Source organism: Ovis canadensis, chromosome 1, assembly GCF_042477335.2.
Source record: "Ovis canadensis isolate MfBH-ARS-UI-01 breed Bighorn chromosome 1, ARS-UI_OviCan_v2, whole genome shotgun sequence".
NCBI classification, from domain to species: domain Eukaryota; kingdom Metazoa; phylum Chordata; class Mammalia; order Artiodactyla; family Bovidae; genus Ovis; species Ovis canadensis.
In genome coordinates, this window is record NC_091245.1 from 22,253,495 (window position 1) to 22,278,079 (window position 24,585).

General features: G+C 46.5%; 1 protein-coding gene across 20 annotated transcripts in view; it reads right to left on the reverse strand.

The window, feature by feature from the left end:
- Window positions 1-18,930, reverse strand: part of LOC138440791 (taurochenodeoxycholic 6 alpha-hydroxylase-like) — a 42,282-nt gene extending 23,352 nt beyond the window's left edge. For 6 of the 20 annotated variants that reach the window (XM_069590730.1, XM_069590778.1, XM_069590748.1 and 3 more), the window contains exons 1-12: window positions 12,935-14,046; window positions 10,205-10,346; window positions 9,530-9,574; window positions 8,968-9,095; window positions 7,889-8,013; window positions 7,385-7,539; window positions 6,785-6,891; window positions 6,511-6,701; window positions 6,280-6,413; window positions 4,305-4,369; window positions 4,085-4,161; window positions 1,711-1,883 (exon numbers count right to left, since the gene is read on the reverse strand). In XM_069590730.1, coding sequence (XP_069446831.1) covers window positions 1,711-1,883; window positions 4,085-4,161; window positions 4,305-4,369; window positions 6,280-6,413; window positions 6,511-6,701; window positions 6,785-6,891; window positions 7,385-7,539; window positions 7,889-8,013; window positions 8,968-9,095; window positions 9,530-9,574; window positions 10,205-10,346; window positions 12,935-13,129 — 1,537 coding nt within the window. In that variant the 5' untranslated portion in view covers window positions 13,130-14,046. Of the gene's footprint in view, window positions 1-871; window positions 1,349-1,710; window positions 1,884-4,084; window positions 4,162-4,304; window positions 4,370-6,279; window positions 6,414-6,510; window positions 6,702-6,784; window positions 6,892-7,384; window positions 7,540-7,888; window positions 8,014-8,967; window positions 9,096-9,529; window positions 9,575-10,204; window positions 10,347-12,934; window positions 14,047-14,534; window positions 14,711-15,618; window positions 15,802-18,115; window positions 18,224-18,301 lie in introns of those variants that run through there. The other 14 variants (XM_069590740.1, XM_069590684.1, XM_069590759.1 and 11 more) reach the window with 11 other exon arrangements.
- Window positions 18,931-24,585: the final 5,655 nt, after the last annotated feature.

The window sequence follows — 24,585 nt, forward strand, 5'->3', positions numbered from 1 at the left end:
TCCTTATCCACTCATCTGCTGATGGACATCTAGGTTGCTTCCATGTCCTGGCTATGGTAAACTGTGCTGCGATCAACACTGGGCTTCACGTGTCTCTTTCAATTCTGGTTTCCTCAGTGTGTATGCCCTGAAGTGGGATGGCTGGGTCATATGGCAGTTCTATTTCCAGTTTTTTAAGGAATCTCTACACTGTTCTCCATGTGGCTAAACTAGTTTGCATTCCCAACTGAGGCATTGTCATTTCTGCCTTACCCTCTGGAGAAGCTCAGTATTTACAAGTGTCCTGAGGGGCTGGCTTCTCCCTGTGTGGGATCCAAGACTTGTGCCCAGCTGGTTTCTCCAGGCCTTCCGGCACACACACACACCCACCCCTTGTGGCATCTGAGGAGCCTGCAGGCCCTGCCCATGAGGAATGGCTGCCAGGGGGCTGGTGACATGGCCAGGCTGGGCTCTTCTCAAATCTCTTCTGGGGTGAAGGAGGCCTTTGTGCCTGACAAAGTCTGTAAGTCTTCCCTGCTCAGGACAGGGTGGGCGCTGGCTGGGCCCCTCTACAGATGTGGTGAGGAAGCTACCACAGAAGAGGCAGGCTCCCTCCCTGACAGGTGTTGGAGTGAGTGTCTTCCCTCTGAGCCTCAGGTGACGAAGCCTTTCTTCTGACTCAGCTGTCATGGGAGCCTCAGACGCCAGGCAGGGTGTGGGGCTTGAGTGACTCCAGAGTGTGAAGCTGCAGGGGGCCTGGACATGCTCTCCCTACTAGGCCTCGGCCTCACAGAGCAGGTGTTATCTCCCCTCCTCCTCCCTGCTGTTATTCCCTCCCCTTCTCTCTCTTCTGCTTCATCCAACTCCTTTCAGACAAGACACACACATTCCGTATGATATTGTGCACTTTATCCAGGGATGGGGAAAGAGGAAGCCATGTGAGTGAAACGGGGGTAGACCCATCTCACACAGGAGAGAGCAGTGGCCCAGGGTGAAGGGAGGCACACAGGATTTAACAGGTCCAGGGATGGCTCCCCAGGTGTTCTTGTCCTAGTTCCCAGAACCCCAGAATAAGCCTGTTCGATCTGAGTTGCCCAGCTAAGCACAAAGTCTTGATGAAAGAGAGGGTTATGTGAAGATAGAAGCAGAGGGACATTTGAAGATGCTGCTGGATTTGAATGTGGAGGAAGGCCCAGGAGCCAAGGAATGCAAGGATTGAAGCTCTAGATGCAAAAATGACAAAAAGCGGGATCCTGTCCCAGGTCCCTGGATGAGGGGCGTGTCAACATCTTGGTTGTGTCCAGGGAAACCCTTTTCTGACTTCTCACTCCAGAGCCATCAGAGGATAATTTTGTGTTGTTCTAAGTCCCTAAGGCAGACACAATTCATTTTACCATCAAAACAGAAGTGAATTCAGGGACAGAGAGGCAGGCAGAAGGGGAGAAATACAGGAGAGAACAGACAGATTGGAGGGTGTTGGGTGATCAGGATTCAGGTAGACAGTGAGAGATACAAGGGGTCAGAGACAGATGGAGGGACAGCACATAGGGAGCCTGGAGAAAGGTGAGAGGAGAAGGGCAGAAAGTCTGCTGCTGGGCAGGGGGCAGGACATGAGGCAAGCTGGCAGGGGGGCAGACAAAAGCAGGAAGTGGGCAAAGGGGCAAGGACAGGGAGAGTGACAGCAAGACGGGATGGCAGACAGGGGCCCTCAGAGCTTGTCCTTGTCCCTACCTGAATCAGAGAGCTTCCTGAGCTGCAGGTGGATCCCATTTGTGGATCTCAGCACAACGACTGGCATGGGCACAGGGACCCTGGCGGGATCTGGTGACAGCTCAAAGCGAAGCAAGGTCAGGGCCACGGCCACCTTCAACTCATTCATGGCAAACTGCTTCCCGATGCAGTTCCTAGGTTGGGAGATAAAAAGGAAGTAAGCAGAGGCTTCTAACCCCTGCTGAGCACAGGGAATCAGGGCTCTCCTCCTGTGGTCAAGACCTGATCCCTTCCTTACTCATCCCACTGAACTTGCCAGCAAAACTCTTGCCCTGACAGATGACAAAGCCCACCTTTCTAAGGACTGCTCCTAACTCATACTCCTGCTCTCAGCAGGAAAACCTGGGGAGCATCAGCGCTAAAAACCGCAGAGTCAAGTTAAGTGATCAAGAACTGTGAACTAGTACTTTATTCACTCATCCACTGGCAATTCCTGGTTTCAGGAAAGCCCAGGGCATTGATCCCCCCACAGTCTGCTCAAGGACTGAATGAGTGAGAGAGTGGATGGGTGAATGATGTCTGTTGAAGTAGACGTGTTGTTGACTGTGAGCCCTGGGGGAGGACAGCGTTATCATCCCGGTGTTCCCATCTCCTAGCACAGGTCTTGGCACACAGAGACACGCTTAATACATACTTTCACATTTGAACAATATTGATTGAATTGAAAACAACTCAAGTGGAATGAGAAGAAAAGAAATATTCAGTCTGACGTAGGAATCAAGCTGCCGAGTCCCTCCTGCCCTCTAGCAGCAACTGAGTGACCTGCAGCCATGTCTACAAGGAAGAACTGGACCCTGGTGTAAACCAAATCCTAGAATCAATTCAGGAAGGCAGTTTACTTCAACACTGTTCTGTAAAGGTTGATTCACCAGCTGAAAATTTCCTAGATCTGTACAGTCAAAAAAAAACTTGTTTCTACTAAGTTACAAAGCCACTGAAGTTACTATTTCAGGGGAGGTTCTGTGCCCTTTAAGATCTTCACAGCAATCATTCAGGAGTGTATCAATCAGGCTAATAGCTTTCTCAAGGGTGCTTTATGTTTTACATGAAATAGATTTTCCAAATGCACATGTCAAACACAAAATACTCTCCCTCCTGTAGGGAAAGAGCAAATTAGCCAAGATGGCATTGTCAGGCGCTCTCTCCCTGAGGCCTCTCACTGTTGCCTCGGGGTTTGTAACTAATGATTATGGAAGAGCTGGATTACCTATAGCACTGCGCACATGCATCACACGGTACTCGCTTGGACTCTGGCTACTTTTGGTATCTAAGTTCCACCTGCAAAAGCTCTGGGGGAGGTGTGAGGTACGCCTTTATGAGTTTCGCTATGAAAGCCCTGGTTACTACTGCACTGGGGCTAAGTTGGACCAACATCATGGTTATATTATATGAGGTTATGTTATGGTTTTTATGGCTGCTGCTACGGCAGCTGTGTCAGGCAGGACAGAGCTGTGTTATGGCGGCCATAACACAGCCAGGAAAGAATAAACGTGTCTGCAGTCCCTATGGCTCCTCCAGTCCTCCTCCAGCCTCTTAGCTGATGCTTTGCATCTATCCTGCGTTCAGCAAACAGTGTGCACAGTATGAGCAGTGAGAAACTGGCATCATGAGCAGGATCAGCAATAGACTCCCCAAAGCAGGCTTGATTGTCCTCCACTTTAAGACTGTTCTTACTAACATTACTCTGTATAATCTGGGACCATGGTGTCTAAACTCTGCTTTTTAATAAAGAATTTTGGCAACAGAAAATATCTGTCATGGTTATATTAATACACAGTCAAATCTATGTCGGATGTAGTGCAGGAAGTGAGAACATACTCATGACTGTGAAACTTTCTTCAAACAACTATAACTGATCACAGACATAACTTGAAGCCTCAGGACATGGAATTCCCAATCCAGGCAAGCAGACGAATACAGTGTGGGCGGACAGGTGAATTAAGCAGAAAGGCACGGGGCTGACTAGGAAGGTGGGAACAGAAAAAATCATCTTTCAATGAAGATAATTGTGTGACTGAAATGGTGTTAACCAAACATGTGTAGTTTAATTGTCATGAAGACTGTAATGCTATAATGTCATACTCCTAAAGTGAGGAAAACCCTGGATACTTTGGATTGGCCACGGACATGGAAATGAGGTCAATCCTTGTGGACAGTGGGAGGCCTGTCATTGTGGTGGGTCCTGAAGACCTTCTTGTACATGGAGACCCACGCCTCCTTCTCAGCTCATCAACATACAAGGACGGAACTTCATGCTCCTCATATGAAGGTAGACAAGTCACACACATCGGGTAGCAACCAGTGACACTTGCTTCCCCCAGTACAGAGGCCTCACCTGGATCCTCCTGAGAAGGGCAGGAAGGCATGGCTGTGTCGAGTAGAACCTGGTGCGAACCGGGTTGGGTCAAATACCTGCAGAGAGAGCACCAGGGCCTGGACATTCGGGGTCAAACCCCTCACATGAATGCACTGGGGGATAAGAATCCCAGAGAGGGAGCAGGGGAAGGGTTTGGTGTCGAGAGAGGTCCCATCTCCTCCTCCAGCGTCCATCGTACCTCTGGGTTCGGCCACACCTTTGGGTTGTGATGAAGCCCATAAATGGAGAGGGACAGTAAGATTCCTGTGGGGCAGAGGAGAGAGAGAAGCTGATGGTCCCATAGTGCAGGGGATGTGTGGCCTCGCAAAAGCCCCGGGAGCCATCGTGGGAGCAGCCTCCGTCACTCTGAATGGAATGATGCTCTTTCAAGACAGGTGGGCGGGGCATGACAAAGCACACGGTCACAGATTAGGGGTAGGTGACCACAGCCCAGGACTGAGAATTAAAGGAACGGCAAGGATACACTTAGGAGCAGCTCAGGTGACAACTCACATTTATCAAGTGCCATCATGAACCTGGGGAATGTGCAAGAATCATGTAATCCTCACGCAAGCACTCCTGTCCCCACAAGCCCATGAAGCACCTGAGCCTCAGAGAGGTTAAGAGTTGGGCCTATGATCCCACAATTAGGAGGGAACGGGCTGGGATTCAGACCCACTGGGTGCTGAGTCAGTGGGTGGCCTCCAGCCATGGCAGGGCTCTCAGACCTCATCATCACCTGCTCCTTGCCATCCGCCAGAGGGCACCTCAGAGACTAGAGCCTATGACCCATGTCAGTGGAGTCTCTTGAGCGCCCTCCCTTATTTACACCCCATTTGGAAGCACCATGCCTCCCCCTGCTTCTGCCTTCATGATTCAAGAATTAGAATTTTAGGCTCCATTATAAGACCACACAGAAGGGTCAACATTTACTTGTTGCCCTTTGTTGCATTCAGGTTTTGTGTCAAACATTTTTTTCTTTCAGTAGAGGTTAGTTACTTTCCAAAGGTGTGTTAGTTTCTGCCATGCTGCTGCTGCTGCTGCTGCTAAGTCGCTTCAGTCGTGTCTGACTCTATGAGAGCCCATAGACGGCAGCCCACCAGGCTCTCCCTTCCCTGGGATTCTCCAGGCAAGAACACTGGAGTGGGTTGCCATTTCCTTCTCCAATGCAGGAAAGTGAAAAGTGAAAGTGAAGTCACTCAGTCGTGTCCGACTCTTTGCAACCCCATGGACTGCAGCCTACCAGACTCCTCCACAAGGTGCAGTTATGTATCTATATATAGAGAGAGGGAAATGGCAACTCACTTCCTTTTATTCTTGCCTGACAAATGTCATGGACAGTGGAGCCTGGTGGGCTACACTCTGTGGGGTCGCAAAAGAGCCAGACATGACTTAGCAACTAAACAACAACTATATCCCCTCCATCCTGCACCTCTCTCGCCCTTCCCATTCCACCCCGCTAGGCCATTTCAGAGAATTAGGCTGGGCTTCCCCTTATATAGCAGCTTTCCACTAGATACATACTAGTATTTTACACATGATAGTCTATCTGTGCCGATGTTACTTTCTCAACTTGTCCTACCCTCTCCTTCCCCTCCTGCATCCACAAGTCCATTCCCTGTGTCTGCATCTACATTCCTGCTCTGCAAATACATTCATCAGCACTATTTTCCTAGAGTCTATGTTTACGTGTGTGTGTTAATATGCGATATTTGTTTTTCTCTTTCTGAGTGCTTCACTCTGTATAACACGCTGTAGATTTTTCCACCTCACTGCAACTGACTCATATTTGTTCCATTTTATACTGAGTAATATTCCATTGTGTGTACGGACCGCAGCTTCATTATCCATTCATCTATCAGTGAACACCTTGGTTGCCTCCACGTCCTGGCTATTGTAAACAATGCTGCAATGGACACTGCGGCACATGTGATTTTTGGATTCTGGTTTTCCCAAGGTATGTTCCTAGCAGTAGGATTATTTAATATATGGTAGTATTAATCCTAGGATTTATGGAAAAGCATTCTTTAAAGCTCATTCAAACTAGAGAATAAATATTATCTTCAGGCAGACAAGAGCCAGAGCATCCTGAAACTGGAAATGCACAGGTGGATTTCTGGTCTAGCATGTGGTCCTACAGAGTGCTTAGCTGAGTGGGGAGGTGAAGTTCATACCTGCAGGTAAGGAGCGTCCATCAGGGAAGGTGATGGGCTTGCTAAGCTCTCTGCCAATGACTGGTACTGGTGGATAGAGTCTCATGGCCTCCTTGATGCACATGGTGGTGTAGGGCATCTGGTCCAGATGGTCCCTGAAAGGAAGCCCATCTGAGGGCAGGCAGGACTGGACAACCACGGATTCTCTTGAGTTCAGGTAGGACAGGGTTCTTCCATCTCCAGGACACTCACCAGGTTATGGAAGCACCATCCGCAAGGAGGCTCTGGATCTCTTCCCGACACCTCTGCTGATGTTCTGGGTGGGAGGCTAGAGCATAGAGGATCCAGGAGATGCCACTGGCTGTGGTGTCGTGACCCTCAAACATGAACGTGTCCACCTCAGCACGGAGGTCCTCGTCAGACAAGCTGCTCCCATTCTCCATCTGTGGAGGCAGGGCCAGAGTGCAGGTACGCCCTTCCTGTGTGCTTCTGCCCAAAGGCTCAGGCCTCTCCTGCCCACACTCACTCTGGCAAAGAGGAGGATGTCCAGGAAGTCCAAGTGCCTCCTGCTCCTCACCTTCTCCAGCTCTCCCTCCTTCTGCAGGTTAGCCTTCCTCTCCTTGATCACTGCATCTGTCCCAGAGCAGTGGTTCCCAGCCAGAGCTGAGGACTCTGGGCGGTTCAGAGTCTGCACCCACCATAAGCCCCTCTGCCCTTCAGGCCCAGTCTGGGTGCCAAGTGAATGAGGGTGAGGTTGGGACTGGCTGAGCATGTCAGGGATTAGAGTTCCAACATATTCTACTCCAGACAGGAATCCCGACTCTAGCACAGCCTGGGGGGCTCTGCCTGAATGCTGCTGGGAGGGGTCTCACTCAGGCATCACCAACCTGGTGACTCCTGTAACTCCCTGTTCAACACCTGACACCCTGAGCTCTGGGTTCCCAGTCCCTGCAGCAGGCGGGTGTGTGCCAGCTCCTGAAGAGGAAGCAGGGGTCTGGGCTTTGCCTATGGGGTCAAGGCTAGGCCACGTGAGCCTGATGAAGCTGTGGGGGCGGGGCTGTGGTGGGGGGGGTGCTGTGGTGGGGCGGGTGTGGTCAGGGGGGACCAGCCCAGGTGGGAGGGGAACCTGTGTGTTGATGGGCGAGCTGGCAGGCCTGGTGGTTCCAGCGGCCTTCAGGGGTCAGCCTGTAGATGAGGTCGTTCTGGTGGAGAGCATTCCGCAGTCGTGAAACAACCAGATGACTGAGGTCCCTGATGGCCTGGATGTAGGCCTGGGAGTTCCTGAAGGGAGAGGGCGCAGAAGAGACTGGAGTTGAGAGAGGCACTGACCTGGAGAGGGTCAGATTCCTCAGACCACACCGAGGCATTGTGATTTCTGCCTCATTTCCCTGGAGCCCTCCCCCTGGAGTCCTTTACAAGTGTCCAGAGAGGCCAGGCTTCTCCCCGAGCAGGAGTCAGGGACCTCTGACTGAGTCAAGGGTGGTCTGGGTGGAATTTGACCATGGTCCATGTCTCTCTGTAGAATGTTACTTTTTGTGCTGATAAGCATCCACACTGCCCTTACTGCCCCTCAGGTAAGTCCTTCCCATTCATGAAAACAGGACCCTGCCCTTGAAGAGCTGTCACTGACCTGTCCGTCTGGACGCTGCCCTGGTGGCTGAAGGCGCACTTCATGATGGTGTCCAGGGTCATCGAGGAGACATGTCCAAAGATCTCCAGGTGTGAGTCCTGGCTGACGAGCTCCTCCCACTTGTCCTGTGGAAGGATGGGGACTGACCCTGCTCTGCTCCCCTAGAAGACCTGTGCTGCCAAGGCCAGGCTTTCTCTCTGTCTCTACATCTTCAGATGAGATTTCCTCATCTTCTAAGCAGACATGTTATAGCAACTTTGGCCTGTAACACCCATGTGTAACGTGATGCCTATTTTTTCTGAATCTTTCTTATACACGCAGTTATATTCTCCTCTAATATCCTAACTGATTCTGAATATTTGGAATAATTTATTAAAATAACCACCTTTGGCAGAGCAGAAAGCATAGTGTCTCAGGGGACAGAGGGAGAACTTCTGTGTCCTGATGTCAGATGTGGACAGGTGATATCCAACACTAGGAAGCAAAGATTTCAAGGCAAGGAAAAGCTAAAATGGCTCTAATGCAGCTCCTAGAAGGGGCATGAGCTACTCAATTGCTTTCATTCATCTAATGTTAGCTAAGAACAGATGGTACCTGTTCTGGATCAGAGATGATATTTGTGAAGGCCCAGCTCTGTGAGTGTAGACCTGGGCTCATTTCCTCCCATGAGTGGCTCAGTGATGTTCAGAATCCATGGAACCCAGGCCAGAGCCCACCTGCATGACATCATGGGATGTCCACTCTGCCTCTGCAGCTGCCATTGTCCAGGCCAGCCAGGGCCAATTTGTACTGACCTCCTTGATCTACTCCCCTGTGTTCAAACATGAGATAGAAAAGTGGACCCTGAATACACCATGGCCCTGATTTCTCTCGGTGAGGAGAAAATTATGGATCCAAGCTGGAGCCTAGATGTTCCTCTGTCCCACCTAGCTTTAATGAGTGCTCTCTCGTACGAAGTCATGAGTGCGTCATTCTGGGTGGCTCTATTCAATGGGTGCGTGAGGGACATAAGTGTCTGATAGTGGACTTTGTCAGCTGTGCTGGATTCTAGTGTGTATGGTGACAAGCAATGGACTCACCAGCATCACTCGGACAGAGTCGGCCATGATTCCCACGTAGGGCTTCAGAATGTCATAGTGGAAGGCTGGGGTCAGCATCCGCCGGTGCTGGAACCATGTCTGCCCCTCCAACAGCAGCAAACCTGTCCCTGAACCACAGATGGGTGTGTATGGGTGTCACAGAGACTAGGGCCCTCTTGGGAGGAACCAAGGGTGTCAAGAGAAGTCTCTTCATGGGCAAGGGTCAGCAAACCAGTATACTTCAGGGATGTGAATTTCCAGTATGTCTGTCCAAAGCAGGTGACTATGACAGCAATGAGGTCAAAAAAGTGTAAGGGGGCAGGTCATAAAAGAACTTATCGAAAAGTCAGGCAACATTAGAAAAGACTGAGAAGCGATGAAGAAGCAGCTAGGCTTCAGGAGGGCTAGAGCACCATTACAAAGACTGGTGGCGTTTTAGAAAAATGAGGTTTGATTCAGAGATGAGGGTGCCTGACACCTGTTTTGCTCTATTTGCACAAAGAGATCACTCTTGGTAAACCTAACAGGTGGGTGGTTGGCAGTTGTATTTAAATATACTTACCAATCCAGGGCTTTACGAATCTGTGGGTAATTGGAGATTTTGGGTCTGAAAAATAAGGAGGGAAGATGGATGGGACCAAACAAGGCAGACAGCCTCTAGAGCACCTGAGGTCTAGACCTTGGGCTCCCTTCCCTTCCTGGTGCTTTTCAAATGGCACTCACTCTGAAGCCACCACCCACTTGTCTCCCACCCCTGACTCTCTCTGTCCTGATAGTCACCGTGGTCCCAGGAACGTAGACTCAGTGTTGCAGAGCAGAACACCCACAGGACTAAGATGGTGAATTGCCCTGAAACGTAGACTCTGTTCGGTGCCATAGAATGAGACAGAGTCTGTGATTTTTCTATAGTCAGTGGTGGTCTGGCCATCTCAAGACCCAGGACTGGCAACAGTGAAAGGTGCCCAACCTAGGACCGTGTGGACAGGGAATTGGCTCCAGGTCTGGGATCATCTCAATTTGTTTGTAAAAAGAAAAAAGACGTAAAAGAGAATCCAGCCCCACCAGGAGTAAAGCATTTAATAACGGTAAATAATGTTGTCCTCTCTGGCTTTGGTTGGATGGGTGTTTGGAGGAATTCAGGCCTTGGCATCTGATGTGCCTGTGTCTTCTGGAATTTCACACCCAGGGGCATGTACTCAAATGGAAGATTGTTTCCAGCTGAGGGTTTCCCTCTCACCTGATCTCCCCAGGACCATCTTCATGTAGTCAGGGTCGTAGACCAATACAAAGGCCCTTGTGCCCCACAGCCAGCGAACACAGGCCCTTGGGTATTTCTCTACCCTTTTCAGTAGGTGTGGCAGCTCACCCTCCTCTTGGAACTGTCACCAAGGGAAACACAAGTCAATGACCTCTCTTTTAGTTTCGGGGCAGGAGTGGAGGTGAAGGCCTGGAAGGGTACCAGGTGATCACTCTGCATCCATCAGCAGAATTAAGAGTTAGAACTATTACTTCTGACCTGGAATCCCATCCAGCCTGCGAAGATCGAAGATCGGATTCTGTTCCATGTCAAGTAGAGTTACGGGCCAACACTACAAACTGCCTACAGAATCTTACATCAAAGATAACTCCAGGGCTTGCGAAACATTTGGAAATAATTTGCACACAGTCAAAAAGTTGCTTGAGCAATTTATGATAATTTCTATCACTTGATGGGATTCTCTGGCAAGTCAGCTATTATGAATTTACCTACAAAGTGGGAGACCTGGGTCATGCCTGATTGGGAAGATCCCCTGGGGAAAGTAAGAAATTTTTCTTATTATTTGGTTTATTTAGAGAAGAGATAGATATTTTAAGAATTGACTTTATATATAATTTCATTTTGCCACCCTGATAATATATATGTTTGATGTTATCCCAGCATACCTGTTAATGTACATGAGTATGAAAGAATGTTTGGAATGTGCATGGCTAAGTGAAAAAAATTAAGTATTACATTGTGTGTGCAATCTTATTTTCCATATTGCATGTGTGCACAGTTGTAGGTCAGATTCAGCATGTACACATATGAGAATGGTATTGAAATAAGATTTTGACATGTGGATTTTTGATCTCATTTTCATTGACTAATTGTCAGAAACATTTGTGCACTTCCCGTCTTGTAGTGGAATCTTTGTACACACCTAAGTGTGGACCCCAGAGGCCTCTCCTTTCTGAATTTACCCTCTGTCTTCTTGCCCTGACAGGCTGGCGATTCCACAGGACCCATTGCTCTGCCCCCAGGATGCTGCTGCCAGCGCTCCTGCACTGGGTCCACCTGCTCCTCTTCCAGGTCTTTGCTCACGTGCTTCCCTCTGCCCGGTGGCCTGGCATCTTTACCACAGAGCAACTGCCTCTCCTCTCCTTTGCAGGCTCAGTTTGTTTTGTTACCTCTGGATTTCTTGTCAACAGTTGATCCCAGGCAAGGTCCAAATAGTCACATCGTCTTTATTTCAATGGCTTCTGTGTAACTCAAATCAAACACTCTGCACTTTGACCTCTACCAGCATCCTTCTACCATCAAGACTCACCAGCTCTGAGGCAAATTGGCCACTCTGGGTCACGTTCCTTCACTGAGCTTGTGTTTACTGAGCAGTAACTCTGTGCCAGACACAGATTGAAGGCACTAAATTAGGAGGTGGCTCTAGATGCTTGTCTGTTTGTGGCCTGCAGGCTAGTGAAATAGATGAGAGAGCTTCTGGCCATAAGCGGAGGGTGTCATGAAAGGGTGATGGACAGAAGACAAAGCCTATGGGGAGGCTTTGGGGAAGGGGGCCTAACTCAGACCTGGGTGTTAGGAAAGTCTTCCTGCACTTGCTCTTTCTTTGGCTCATAATTTACCAACATGCTTTCAGGATAGAAACATGAGCCAGAGGCAAGGTTTCCCAGAAGCAGCTCATCGCTAAGATCTTGCAGAGAGAAATAGCTGCATCCAGTTACCACTGACTTGTGAGAAGGACATCCAAGGGAAAAAGAGAGTCCTCTCCTCTCCTGGAAAACCCAGGATGAAAATGACTTGGGCCTGGGGCTTGTGAGACAGTCATAGGAGGGATGAGATCATTCCTGGGAGAGGGCACATGGGAGCCGAGTCCCAGAGGCTGGTGTGCACAGGCAGTGGGGGAGGACCTTGAGTGACCTGGGGTGCAGGAGATCAGGAAGGAGCGGGGAGAGAGGTGCTAGGCCAGCCTGCATGGGGCTTGGGCTGCTTCTAGTTCTCATCTTTGGCTGCACTCTGCTCTAATCGTGCTGCTGAGTGGGACCTCAGCTCTCTGCAACCTGTGATTATCTCCTAAAATTTCTTTAAGCCACAGACCCTTGGTGGCTTGGTGACCCATGTCCATGTGGGCCCTGACTTTGCTCTGAACTCCCCCACCCCCAGGCTTTGGTGCTGGTGCTGGGTGGGCAGGTGCTGCCCCTCCCAACCTGCAAACTGCTCCTTTCCCTCCTGCCTGTCCCTCCACACAATGGACTGACACCGCTCTGTGCAGGCTCTGTTTTGGGGGCTGAGGGTGGGAGGATTACAGGTTCAGCTCCAAGAGCTCATAGTTCAGAGAGAGGACACCAAGCAGGCAGTTTTCCTCATCTGGCCCCATCCTGGGAACTTCGCTCCTGTGTGTGGCCTCTGGTGTGGGTTTCTGGCACTGACCTTATAGGACTAGAAAATCCCTTAGTCTGAATGGACCAAGCCGGTTTGTCTCCACACCTGACGTAACCCAACCCCGCAGGTAAGCCTCTTTTCCTGTGACTTGACACCTTCTTAGACTCCTGTCTGTTGTCCCCACACACAGTGAACCCACGGGGCTGATCCATCAGACTGCACATCTGTGCTCTCAGGCAACCACAGGGCCAGGTATGAGGTTGCTGAGTGTGACCATGCTCTAGATCTCCGGCCCTCCCGACCCTCCCACTCCCCCATCCAGCTCCATCCTACCTCCCGCTTGTGTCCATAGAACCAGTGGGAAGGAGGAGATGGGAAGTGATGAAGGGCTTTGAGCAGCCACTGTCTGTGCAGGTAGAGCTGTGCCGCCTTGAGCAGAACCAGAACCAGGCTGAGCAGCGAGACCACCTGCAGGAGCCCGGGGACCCCGCCCAGGGCTCTGGAGGGGCTCAGTGCAGAGACACTCATGGTGCAGTGGCTTCTGGATCACTGACTCCCTGACTGTGCCTGACCTCCCCTGAGCACCCAGCCTGATCTGGGAGGATGTCCCCGCCCACCTGGCAGAGGGTGGAGGTGAAGGCAGAGCTCAGACTGGGCTTCCAGGTTTGTTGCTGTTTTTTGTATTTGTTTTCTTAAACCAATCTCTCTTTTGTTACAAAATGTAAGTATTATAAAGAGAAGATAGTATTTCTAACTTGATCTGAGAGTTTGAGTTGTTCTAGGATACTGCAAACTATCATCTGCTTACATTTTTTAAACCTTTAGACAGTTTGAAATAAAAGAGAAAAGTAAATATTTTTAAAAGCTTCCTGATGACTGAGTCTCTTCAGAGTTCTCCTGAAACTATCACACATTTATCATTGACTGTACTCCAATAAATATTGGGCTGGTGGCTCAGAGGGTGATTAATCCGCCTGCAATGCAGGAGACCCAGGTTGATCCTTGGTCAGGAAGATCCCCTGGAGAAAGCAATGGCTACCCATTCTAGTATTCTTGCCTGGAGAATTCCACAGACAGAGGAGCCTGGCACTTTACAGTCCATAGGGGTGCAAAGAGTTGTACCCTACTGAGCAACTTTCATTTCAGTAAAAAATACAAAATGTTAAAGAACAAACAAGCTGATTTTAAAAAAGAAAAAAAGCTTCCTTGAATAGAATATCCCTGTGGTGTCTTATTTAACAGTGTGATATTGTTCAGAATCAGGTTTAATTCTCTAGTATAAATAGCCTTGAAATACCCTGCTTTACAACATGAATCATTTTCATTTGTCCAAGGCAACTGAAACTTCCACGGGTTCTCGTAAGACAAGCTGCTCCTATTCTCCATCTATGGAGGCAGGACCAGAGTGCAGGTATCCCTTCCTGTTTGCTTCTGCCCAAAGGCTCAGGCCTCTCCTGCCCACACTCACTCTCGCAAAGAGGAAGACGTCCAGGAAGTTCACGTTTCTCCTAGTCTTCTCCTTCTCTAGCTGTCCCTCCTCCTGCAGGTGAGCCTTCCTCTCCTTGATCACTGTGTCTGCCCCAGAACAGTGGTCCCAGCCAGAAATGAGGACTCTGGGGGCCCAGATGCAGCCCCACCATAGCCCCAAATTCTTATTTCTATATGGCATGGTATGTTGAGGTGTGTGTCATATAAGATGGGTAATAATATGTCCATGTGTCTGCAAGAGGGAACAGGCTTGGCTGTAGAAGGGAGTTTCAGCACTTGACAATATGTTTGTGCACTCTAGGGTGTAATGTGCCTGTCTCTGGGATTGAGCGCATTATTCTGTGGGGCTATGTCTGATGGATGTTTAATGGATCTATCTACTTGAGAGTGAACTATGGCTTGAGCTTGGTGTGAGTATGAGCAGATGAATCAGAGGTGGACTCACCACCATCAGTTGGACAGAGTAGGCCATGTGCCCCATGGAGGGCTTCAGGATGTCATGGTGGAAGGCTGGGGTCAGCATCCACTGGTACCGGAACCACATCTGCCCCTCCAACAGGAGAGTACCATTCCCTGGTCCACAGATGGGTGTGTGTTGAGGAGACTGGATCAGAGAGGTGACTGGGGACACATAGGAGGAACCAAGATTGTCAGAAGGAGGTATGGCACAGGAAAATTCAGCACAGCCAGTACATTTCTGGAAAGTGAATTTCCAATATTGCTGTTCCATCAAGATGTGACAGTTTGAGATAAAGGTTAAAAAAGAGTAGGAGAGACAAGGACCTACAGTAACAAATGAGGAACTACACTCAATATTTTGTAGTAACCTATAGGAAAAAAGAATCTGAATCCCTGTGCTATACACCTAATGCTGCAAAACAGGGTAAATCAATGATGTGGCAATAAAAGTTTTTAACAATAAGTTATAAAAACTCATATATATTTGAAATATAGTCACACTCTGAAAACATTTAATAATCTCTTTCCTTTGTTAGTTGTTATTAATTATTCATTGTTCAGAAATAAGTAAGAAAACAGATCATCTCACAAGTTTTATCCATAGTGAAACAATCTCCTCCTTTCTAGTATATGAAGAATAACACTGGGAAGCTTATAGGGCTATTTTTTTAATTAAAAATTATTTACTCATTTTATTATGTTTGGTTGTGCTGGGTCTTTGTTGCTACATGCAGGCTTTCACTATTTGTGGCAGGTAGGGGAACTCATGTGGCACTTAATAAGAAGAGTTCGTGTTACTAAGAGGGCTTGTTATCTCTTATTCTTTAAATCTGAGAAAATACTTCAGAGGGTTGTTGGTACTATCAGGACTATTTTTAAAAATAATAATATTATGAACTGTCTTCCCTTCCTGATGACTCTCAGCTACCAAATATCAAACTGTCTCAGTCACCACAAACTTGCCTCCCATCCCTGAGTCTCTCAGGCTTCAAGGATGCCTGGTAGAGAGTCACGTACTGATGCTGAAGGGCCAGTCTCTGTCGGAATTTCCCAGACCCAGGGGCATGTACCCAAGAGGGAAGATTTGCTCCTGCTGGCATGCGGATTTCACTCCACCTGTAATTGCAGGACCACCTTCATGTGTCAGGGTCAGAGTCACAGGGCTAACCTTGCTCACCCACAGTAGTGAACATGAATGCGTGGGAATTTCTCTGTCCTTTTCAGAAGCTGTTGCTGTTTCTGTTCCTTTGGATCTATAGAAAGAGCAAAAAATTAAAAAACAGCAGCAACTCTGTTTTAAGGTCAAGTGCTTGAGGTAAGGATGAATGTTTGCACAGGCATGGCGAGATGGTTCTGAGGGTATCCATGGAGATCAAAGACTAGACCTGCTGAGTCAGACTCTGATCCAGACTTCTAGTATCTCTCCAGAACTTGGCCTAAGATCTGATTTAGTTTCCTTGTTTGTTTCTCACTCAGAGCTGCCATTAGAACTTTAAACACAGTGAATGCTTGACAAATGTTCAGGGATTAACTCCATGGAGTACAAAACATTTTCATAGGCTTGTGTAAACCTCAAGGCAAACCTGTATGAGGGGAGATTATTACTCAGTCATGTTTCATTGAAGAATGAGGAAACCGATGTAAAGTAAATATACCCAGGTGAGCTCCATTAAACCCAAAGCTGCTGACCACAAGGTGTCCCTTCCCAGGATTCCCAAGACTCCCGGGATGCCTCTCTTATCGCGATTCCATTCAATGTTCTAATTGTTTGGCATCATGTTGACAGGCTTGTCTTTCATATCTATCATCCCTGTTTTCACAGCCAGTGTAAGGCATGTTCACAGGGATTAAGCCTCACTTTTCAAAGAAGCAATAAGTTCATGAAGAAGAAATGGTACATATAGGAGTGATGAGTGAGTTTAATACAAAATTCTGTTTGCAAGTATCAGATAGAGTCAGAATTAATGTAGGAAAGAAGGAAGCACAAATACAAAGCTGGGGCTCAGGGGCATCTCACAGAGCCCAAGGGCGGGGGCAGCCAGGGTGTGGAAGGGGAGAACCAGGGACTGGAGGGCTTCTAGGGCTGCATCTCCCATTCCTTCTCTCTGTACATCCACACAGTCATCCCTCTGCAAGTGTCTATGGAGGCTCTACCTTGAACCAGACAGTTTTATAGGGGTTAGTGACACAGTCATAAATCAACAGACACAGTCCCTGTCCTTGCAGAGCTGGGTCTGGGAGGTGGAGGAGGGAATGACTACCTTTCTGGGGTTGGCACATTTCCCCATTCCGCCACCCTTAAGCCTGAGGGGCCCTGTTGAATCCTGTTCCAAGACTCTGATTCTAATATCATGGCCAAGGTGTCCACCTGTTACAATCACCTGTGGCTGGGGTGAAGGCCTTCCAAAGGCCCGCCCTCTGTGAGGGAAGAGATCTCGGAGCAAGTGAGCTTGGCAGACATCCCATAATGTTTCCACCACAGTGAATGTCAAGTACATGAAAGAGTAGGTGGGTAGATGAGCTGAGTTATTCATTTATTTGATACCTATATCTTGAGTACATGCTTTGGATCAATTGCCATCCTAGGAGCTAGAGATTCAGCAGTGAGCAACAGAATCCTTGCCTTCATGGAGCTCCTATTCTAGTGGGGGCTGACAATCCTGCCTTAACCTGAGACTTGTCCTGCTTGATGGCATTCTGAGGGCCCTCTGTGCTCCAAAGTCATGACCATCATTTGGTCTGCCCTGTTCTTCTCATCCAGTGCAGGGACTGACCTTTAGGAGCTTCTTAAAACTCCAACTATGTTACCTGGTTTTCTTGGATCTCCTCTGGTGGACCCAGAGGTCTTGGACGTCTTTTCTGATTGCTTGGTGCCCAAGAAAGCCAGATGCCTGCAAATCCTTCTTCCTGGCCATGTCCTTTGTTCTACCCAATTAAGCTGGCATTCTAATCCCTACTGTGCCAATAACAGAAGTGTTGAAAAAATCTGTGTATTATAACAGCTAGAAATATTTGGTTGCAATTGCTATATTAGACCAGCAGAAATTGAGAGATGATTAAGGACCATGTGTTTGTGTTAGTAGCTCGTCATATCCTACTCTTTGCCACTTCATGGACTGCAGCCTGCCAGGCTCCTGTGTCCCTGGAATTCTCGTAAGTACTACAATTCTCCAATATACTCCAAAGTATAATGCAGTGGTAGCTATTTCCTTCTCCAGGGGATCCTTCCATTTTAGGGATCAGACCCAGGTCTCCTGCATTGTAGGCAGATTCTTCACCATCTGAGCCATTATCGAAGCACCATAAGTAATACAATTGACATAAGAGAAATTGTCTACTTACAGAGTCTATATATTATGTAATGGCCATCAGTGAAATGGGAACAGCAGTGAAAGTGTTTTAATGGTTCCATGTGTCAACCCTTAGTTCAGAAAAGCGACAGTTGCACCCAAAAAAGACCACAATTTCTCAAAATCAAAATAACCTGGAAATCTAATATAACAACTTCCGTGAACAAACTGCGCTTTGGCATCTTTCTGTGGCTGAGTCTAACAGTCCCCGTCTTACCTCCACTCTGCTGATAATGACTGAGATTCCTTCTCTTGAAAAGACTGGCCCCACAGTGAGCCCTCACCCTCTCTACCCGCCAACCACTGCCCCGCCACAGGGCTGAGTGCTGGCTCATTCAGTGGGTAGATGCTGCACTTCCCCAGCCTGCAAGCGGCTCATTTCTCCCTCTCTCTCTCCACATACCTGGGCTGAGCATCCTTCCAGGTCAGTCTCTGTGCTGAGTTCAGGGGTACAGGGAAGAGATGATACCTCAGCCCCGGGAAATTCACAGCATACTGTATGAGGGAAGAACGCCCAGAGATAACCAGACCCAGTTTAAGGGCACAAGTCAAATATCAGCACCCTTTGCTAGATGCCATCCTTGAGGCTGATCATTCTGTCTGGGAGTGTCAGTTTTAAGCAAAGTCCTGTGTTCCACAAAATCAAGCCAGTTGGCCTGCTCTTCCTGACGTAACTCCCCACACGGCAGGTGAGCCTCTTTTCCTTGACATGACAGCTTCTTAGATTCCTGTCTGTTGTCTCCACACACAGTGGACCCACAGGGCTGACCCATCAGACTGATGTCTGTGTCCAAGGCAGGCTCAGGTCCTGGCAGGGAGGGTGGGATTGAGGAATGGGCAGGGAAGCATCCAGAAGCCTGTGAGAACAGCTGAAGGTGCTCAGCCTGGAGGACAGAGAGACTCAGGAAGGAACAGCTGTTGCCTTTTAAGGGCAGGGCTGCCAGGACAGCCTGAGATCTCCCTAAGGAAGAGGTGTCTGACAGACCCGAGGTTATCAGCACAGGGCCTGAAGAGGAGTGAGCTCCCAGGACTGGGTGAGGGGTCAAGACCTGAGAGGTTAGCTGGCTTTTCTCCAGGAATCATGTGATTGTTACACAATAAGACTTTGTCCTGTGGACTTGTTGACCATAACCATACTCTAAGAACCTGAGCCATTTGGCCCTGCAGTCCCCTGTCCTTCCCCCACTACCTACCTCCTGGTTGTGACTGAGGCTAATAAACAACCTTTAAGCACATTTTTATAATCACATTGCTATGACTGCTTAGTCATGCAAGGCTTTTCTGGGTCTTTGTGACCCCATGGACTGTAGTCCACTAGGCCTCTCTGTCCATAGAATTTTCCAGGCCAGGCAAGAATGCTGGAGTGGGTTGCTATGCCTTCATCCAGATCTTCCTGACCCCAGGATCAAACCTGGGTCTCCTGCATTGCAGATAAATCTTCACTGTCTGAGCCATCAGGGAAGCCCTATGATAACATTGGAATGATTGGTTTTGCAATATCAGTACATAATTACTTCTCCATTTAAATACTTGAGAATTTCAATGAAGTTTTATCCTTGATCTTAATTATGATATTTTCCTACTAATAGGTTTACTTTGAGCTGCGACCAGAGTATGTGCTCACCGTGGACTACACCCCTCACTTTCCATCAGCCATAGAGGATCCAACACCAGTTTCAGTCCTACTTCACTGAAGTACTACACTTGTAGCAGGAGTAGGTCTAGTAATTCCCTTCATCCTATGATAGACAACAGTTATTTGATTAACGACTTTACACTCTGCTTGGGAACCTTTAATACGGTTTGTTGCAATCTGTTCTTAAACAAAAACTGATAGTATAAAACTTGTTGCTTTCCTCTGAGAAACTTTAGCTAGACCCACCAAAAAAAAAAAGATGTTAGAACGATATTACAGAAATTCAAGCTACATAAGAGAATACTATGAACAATTACATGCTAACAAATTTGATGACTTAGAAGAAATGGATAAATTTCTAAAATCATTCAACCTACCAAGTCTGAAACATGAAGAAAAGAGAAAATCTAAACTTACAGATTAGTAGTAAGGAGATTGAATCGGTAATCAAAAACCTTCAATAAACAAATTGTCTAGGACCAGACAGTTTCACTGGTGAGTTCTACCAAACCTTTGAAGAAGAATTCATACCGATCCTTTTCAAACTCTTGTCAAAATAGAATAGGTGAAAACACTTCCAAACCCTTTGTACGAGGCCGGTATTACCCTGGTAACAAAACCAAATAAGGATATCTCAAGAAAAGAAACTTTCAGGCCAATATCTGATGGACATAGACACAAGCATCTTCAACAAAATATTAACAAACTGAATTCAATAATAATTTAAAAAGTGGAAGCATGAAAGTCCCCACATACCCAAAGCAATCTTTAGAAAATGAACAAATCTGGAGGTATCATGCTCCCAGACTTCAACCTAGACTACAAAGCTGTAGTAATCAAAACAATACAGTATTGCCATAAAAATGGACCCATAGATCATTGACATAGAACAGAGATCCCAGAAATAATCCCACACATATATGGTTGGTTAATTCATGACAAAAGAGTCAAGAATATACAATGGGAAGAAGACAATCTCTTTAATAAGTGGTGTTGAGAAAACTGGACCAAACATGCAAAGCAAATGATACTGAAACACTGTCTTACACTTAACTGAAAATAGATTAGAGACTTGAACATAAGCTCAAAAGATCCTAAAACTCCTTAGAAGAAAACATAGGGAATAACCTCTTTGACATCAGTCTTGGCAATGATTTTTTGGATTTGACACCAAAAGCAAAAGTAACCAAGTGGGATATAACATATAAGTCAAACTGAAAAGCTTCTGCACAATAAAAGGGGATCAACAAAATGGAGAGGCAACTTACAAGATGGGAGGAAATATTTGCAGTTCATATATCTGATAAAGGGTTGGTATACAAAATGGATAAAGAATTCATAAAATTAATAGCAGAATTATATATCTGATTAGAAATGGGTAGAGGACCTGGATAGGCATTTTTCAAAAGAAAACATATAGATGGCCCACAGATACATGAAATGTTGCTCAATATAAGTAATCATCAGGGAAATGCAAGTCAAACCACAATGAATGATCACCTCAAACTGTTAAAATGCTTGTTACCAAAAAGACAAGAAATGTGTTAAAAAGGATAATGCGAGAAGGGAACACTAGTGCACCATGTGTGGCAATGTAACTTGGTGAAACCACTATGGAAAACATTATGTTATTTATAACGGTCAAGATTCGGAAACAATCTAAGTGTTAATTGATGGATGGATGAATAAGAAAATGTTTATAAATGGATAGAGAGAGAGAGAGAGAGAGGCTTCCCCAGTGTCCCAGTGGTAAAGAATCTGCCTGTAATGCAGGAGCCACAGGAGACATGGGTTTGATCCCTGAGTTGGGAAGATCCCCCAGAGGAGGGCATGGAAACACACTCCAGTATTCTTGCCTAGAGAATCCCCATGGACAAAGGAGCCTAGTAAGTTACAGTCTATAGTGTCAGAAGGAGTCAAACATGGCTAAAGTGACTAAGTATATGTATGTATACATACACACATATATATGTATGTATGTATAACTGAAATCTTATTCAGACATAAAAGAGATTGGAAATCTGGTTATTTGTGACAACATGGATGAAACTTGAGGGCATTATGCTAACAAAAATAAGTCAGACCAAGAAAGACATCATCTCACTTAAATGTCTAATTCAAAATAAAGAAAACAACTGGACTTACAGAGAAAAAACTGGAGGTTGCCAGAGGTGGGAATGGGAATTAGGCAAAATGGGTTGAGTCAAAAGGTTCAAACTGTCAGTTATAAAATAAGTAAATCCTAGGGTGTAGGAGATGCATAGATTCTGGCTCAATCCCAGGGATGAGAAGATCCTTGGAGGAAGAAATGGCAACCCACTCCAGTGGATTAAATTATGCTTTGTATGCATTATTCGTAATTTAAATGATGAGAAAGATCTGCAAAAAATAGGACGATCATTTAAAACTCTGCCTATATGTTTGCTAAATATTGGAAGTCTAGCACTAACAGACATACCATTCCTGACAGGCTTCTATATGGCAAAACCAATACAATAGTGTAATTAGCCTCCAATTAAAATAAATAAATTTAAATTAAAAAATAATAATAAATAAATAAATTAATAATAATAAAAACCATCACAGTATTGTAAAGTAATAAAAATAAAAAGGGCAACAGAAGTAAGGCCTATCTTTTGAAAGTTTTTTTATATTAAATAGGTGAAGTCATCTTAGTCAAAACAATAGATTAGCTTTACTCCAAAAGGGGTTTGTTAGGGTAGCAAAGCCTGGTAATTGTATAACACTTAAACCTTTCTATTCAGAGGGTCAATTCTTCTTAACAATATGTTCATTAGTAATGACATGTTATCAGCTGTCTGCGTGCTCCAGTGTGCCAAGTCGCTCAGTCATAACCACCTCTTTGCAACCCCATGGACTATAGCCCTCCAGGCTCCTCTGTCCATGGGATTTTCCAGGTAAGAATACTGGAGTGGGTTGCCATTTCCTCCTTCAGGGATCTTCCTGACCCATGGATCAAACCTGTCTCCTGCCATCTCCTGCACTGGCAGGCAGATTCTTTACCACTGCACCACCTGGGAAGCCCTGTAACTAGCTATTCCTATTTAATTAGCCATAGCATTCCTAATACTAATGGCAAAAAGTTTTAGGATGTGCATAACTTCACAAAGGATCTAGTTTATTGTCTTCTATGGAATACCAATACTAATTGCCGAAGCTGTAAAATTATTAAAGAATCATTATACCCATGAGCTTCCTCTGTATTAATATTTATCATTGAATCAGTTCTATTGCTTGCCATAATATTAACACATTGAATTTTTCTACCCATACCACATCCATTCAGTTCAGTTCAGTCACTCAGTCGTGTCTGACTCTTTGCGACCCCATGAATCGCAGCATGCCAGGCCTCCCTGTTCACCATATCCCAGAGTTCACTCAGACTCACGTCCATCTAGTCCGTGATGCCATCCAGCCATCTCATCCTCTGTCATCCCCTTCTCCTCCTTCCCCCAACCCCTCCCAACATCAGAGTCTTTTCCAATGAGTCAACTCTTCTCATGAGGTGGCCAAAGCACTGGAGTTTCAGCTTTAGCATCAGTCCTTCCAAGGAAATCCCAGGGTTGATCTCCTTCAGAATGGACTGGTTGGATCTCTTTGCAGTCCAAGGGACCCTCAAGAGTCTTCTCCAACACCACAGTTCAAAAGCATCAATTCTTCGGCGTTCAGCCTACTTCACAGTCCAATTCTCACATCCATACAGGACCACAGGAAAAACCATAGCCTTGACTGGACGGAGCTTAGTCGGCAAAGTAATGTCTCTGCTTTAGAATATACTATCTAGGTTGGTCATAACTTTTCTTCCAAGGAGTAAGCATCTTTTAACTTCATGGCTGCAGTCACCATCATCCATTAATTAATATAAAATTTAGGATGTGATTGATTCTACCAATAACAAGTTAGCTCTGTACTCCATCCTAAGGTCAGAATGAGCTTCAGATTCAAAATATTCCTACAACTGATACATTAGGAGCAGCTAGGGGGGTGGTGCTGGGAAGGGAATGAATTCACCCTGGAGATTCCATGGAGCATATGGCCCTGCCAATATCTTGATTTTGGCCCAGTGATATTGATTTCATACTATGACCCCAAGAATTATAGCAAAATAAATTTATACTGTTTTAAGTCACCAAGTTTCTGGTAAATTGCTACAGTTCTCCTGCCAAACTAATAAAGGTAGGATGGTAATCCTTTCTCTGAATACTTCACACAATTATTCATTCATTCACAGTCATTCATTCACTCAAAAATGATTATCTCTTGAGTTCATGGCTTGGTGCCTTAAGACAGAAAAATGAATTAGTTCAATAAAATATGATAAAGGATGCACTGAAGGAATGAATAGTAGGCTTGAGCCACCCAGGGAAAGAGAAAATTAAAAAATAAAGATGTCTGGAGGATGGATAATAGAACAGCAGTTGGCAAACGCTAGGAAAAATTTCCAAATATTGGCAAATCCATGGATGTCATACATGAAAAAGCAGGGGGTGAGGACATCACCTTCAACTCAACACCTCTCACTTTTCCCACGATTATCTCCTTCTAGGTCATGTCCAAGACCCATAACACAGAAAGTAAAACACCATACATTTCAGGAAGGAATCCTTTCCCAAAGGGGCCCCATTTCCTAAAGACGTGCTCTTTGAACTATTTAAACTTTTACTCCCAACACCCTCCTCCTTTGCCCATCTTCAAGACAGGGGATTTATTACAGAACCTGTGAGGCCAGAGTTCTTTTCTTTTCCCCCTAAATCCTGAGTTCTGTGCAAACTCCAGGGCATGTAACCGCTTACACTCATTCCTCTCCACTTTCACCTAGTTCTTTGGTTGCCTTCCATCCCCCTGTGCCCCCACACAAGGACTCTTGGACTCTGGCTCTTTCCCTCACTTGGCTCAGCACTAGCTTTTCTCCCTAGCATAGGGGCAGTAAGAGAACGAACTCTGAAGTGGGAGAAGCTGGATTCGAATTCTGGTTATTACCCTTTCCCTACCTCAGTCCTTGGCTTCTTCTATATAGCTGGGCTCAAAAT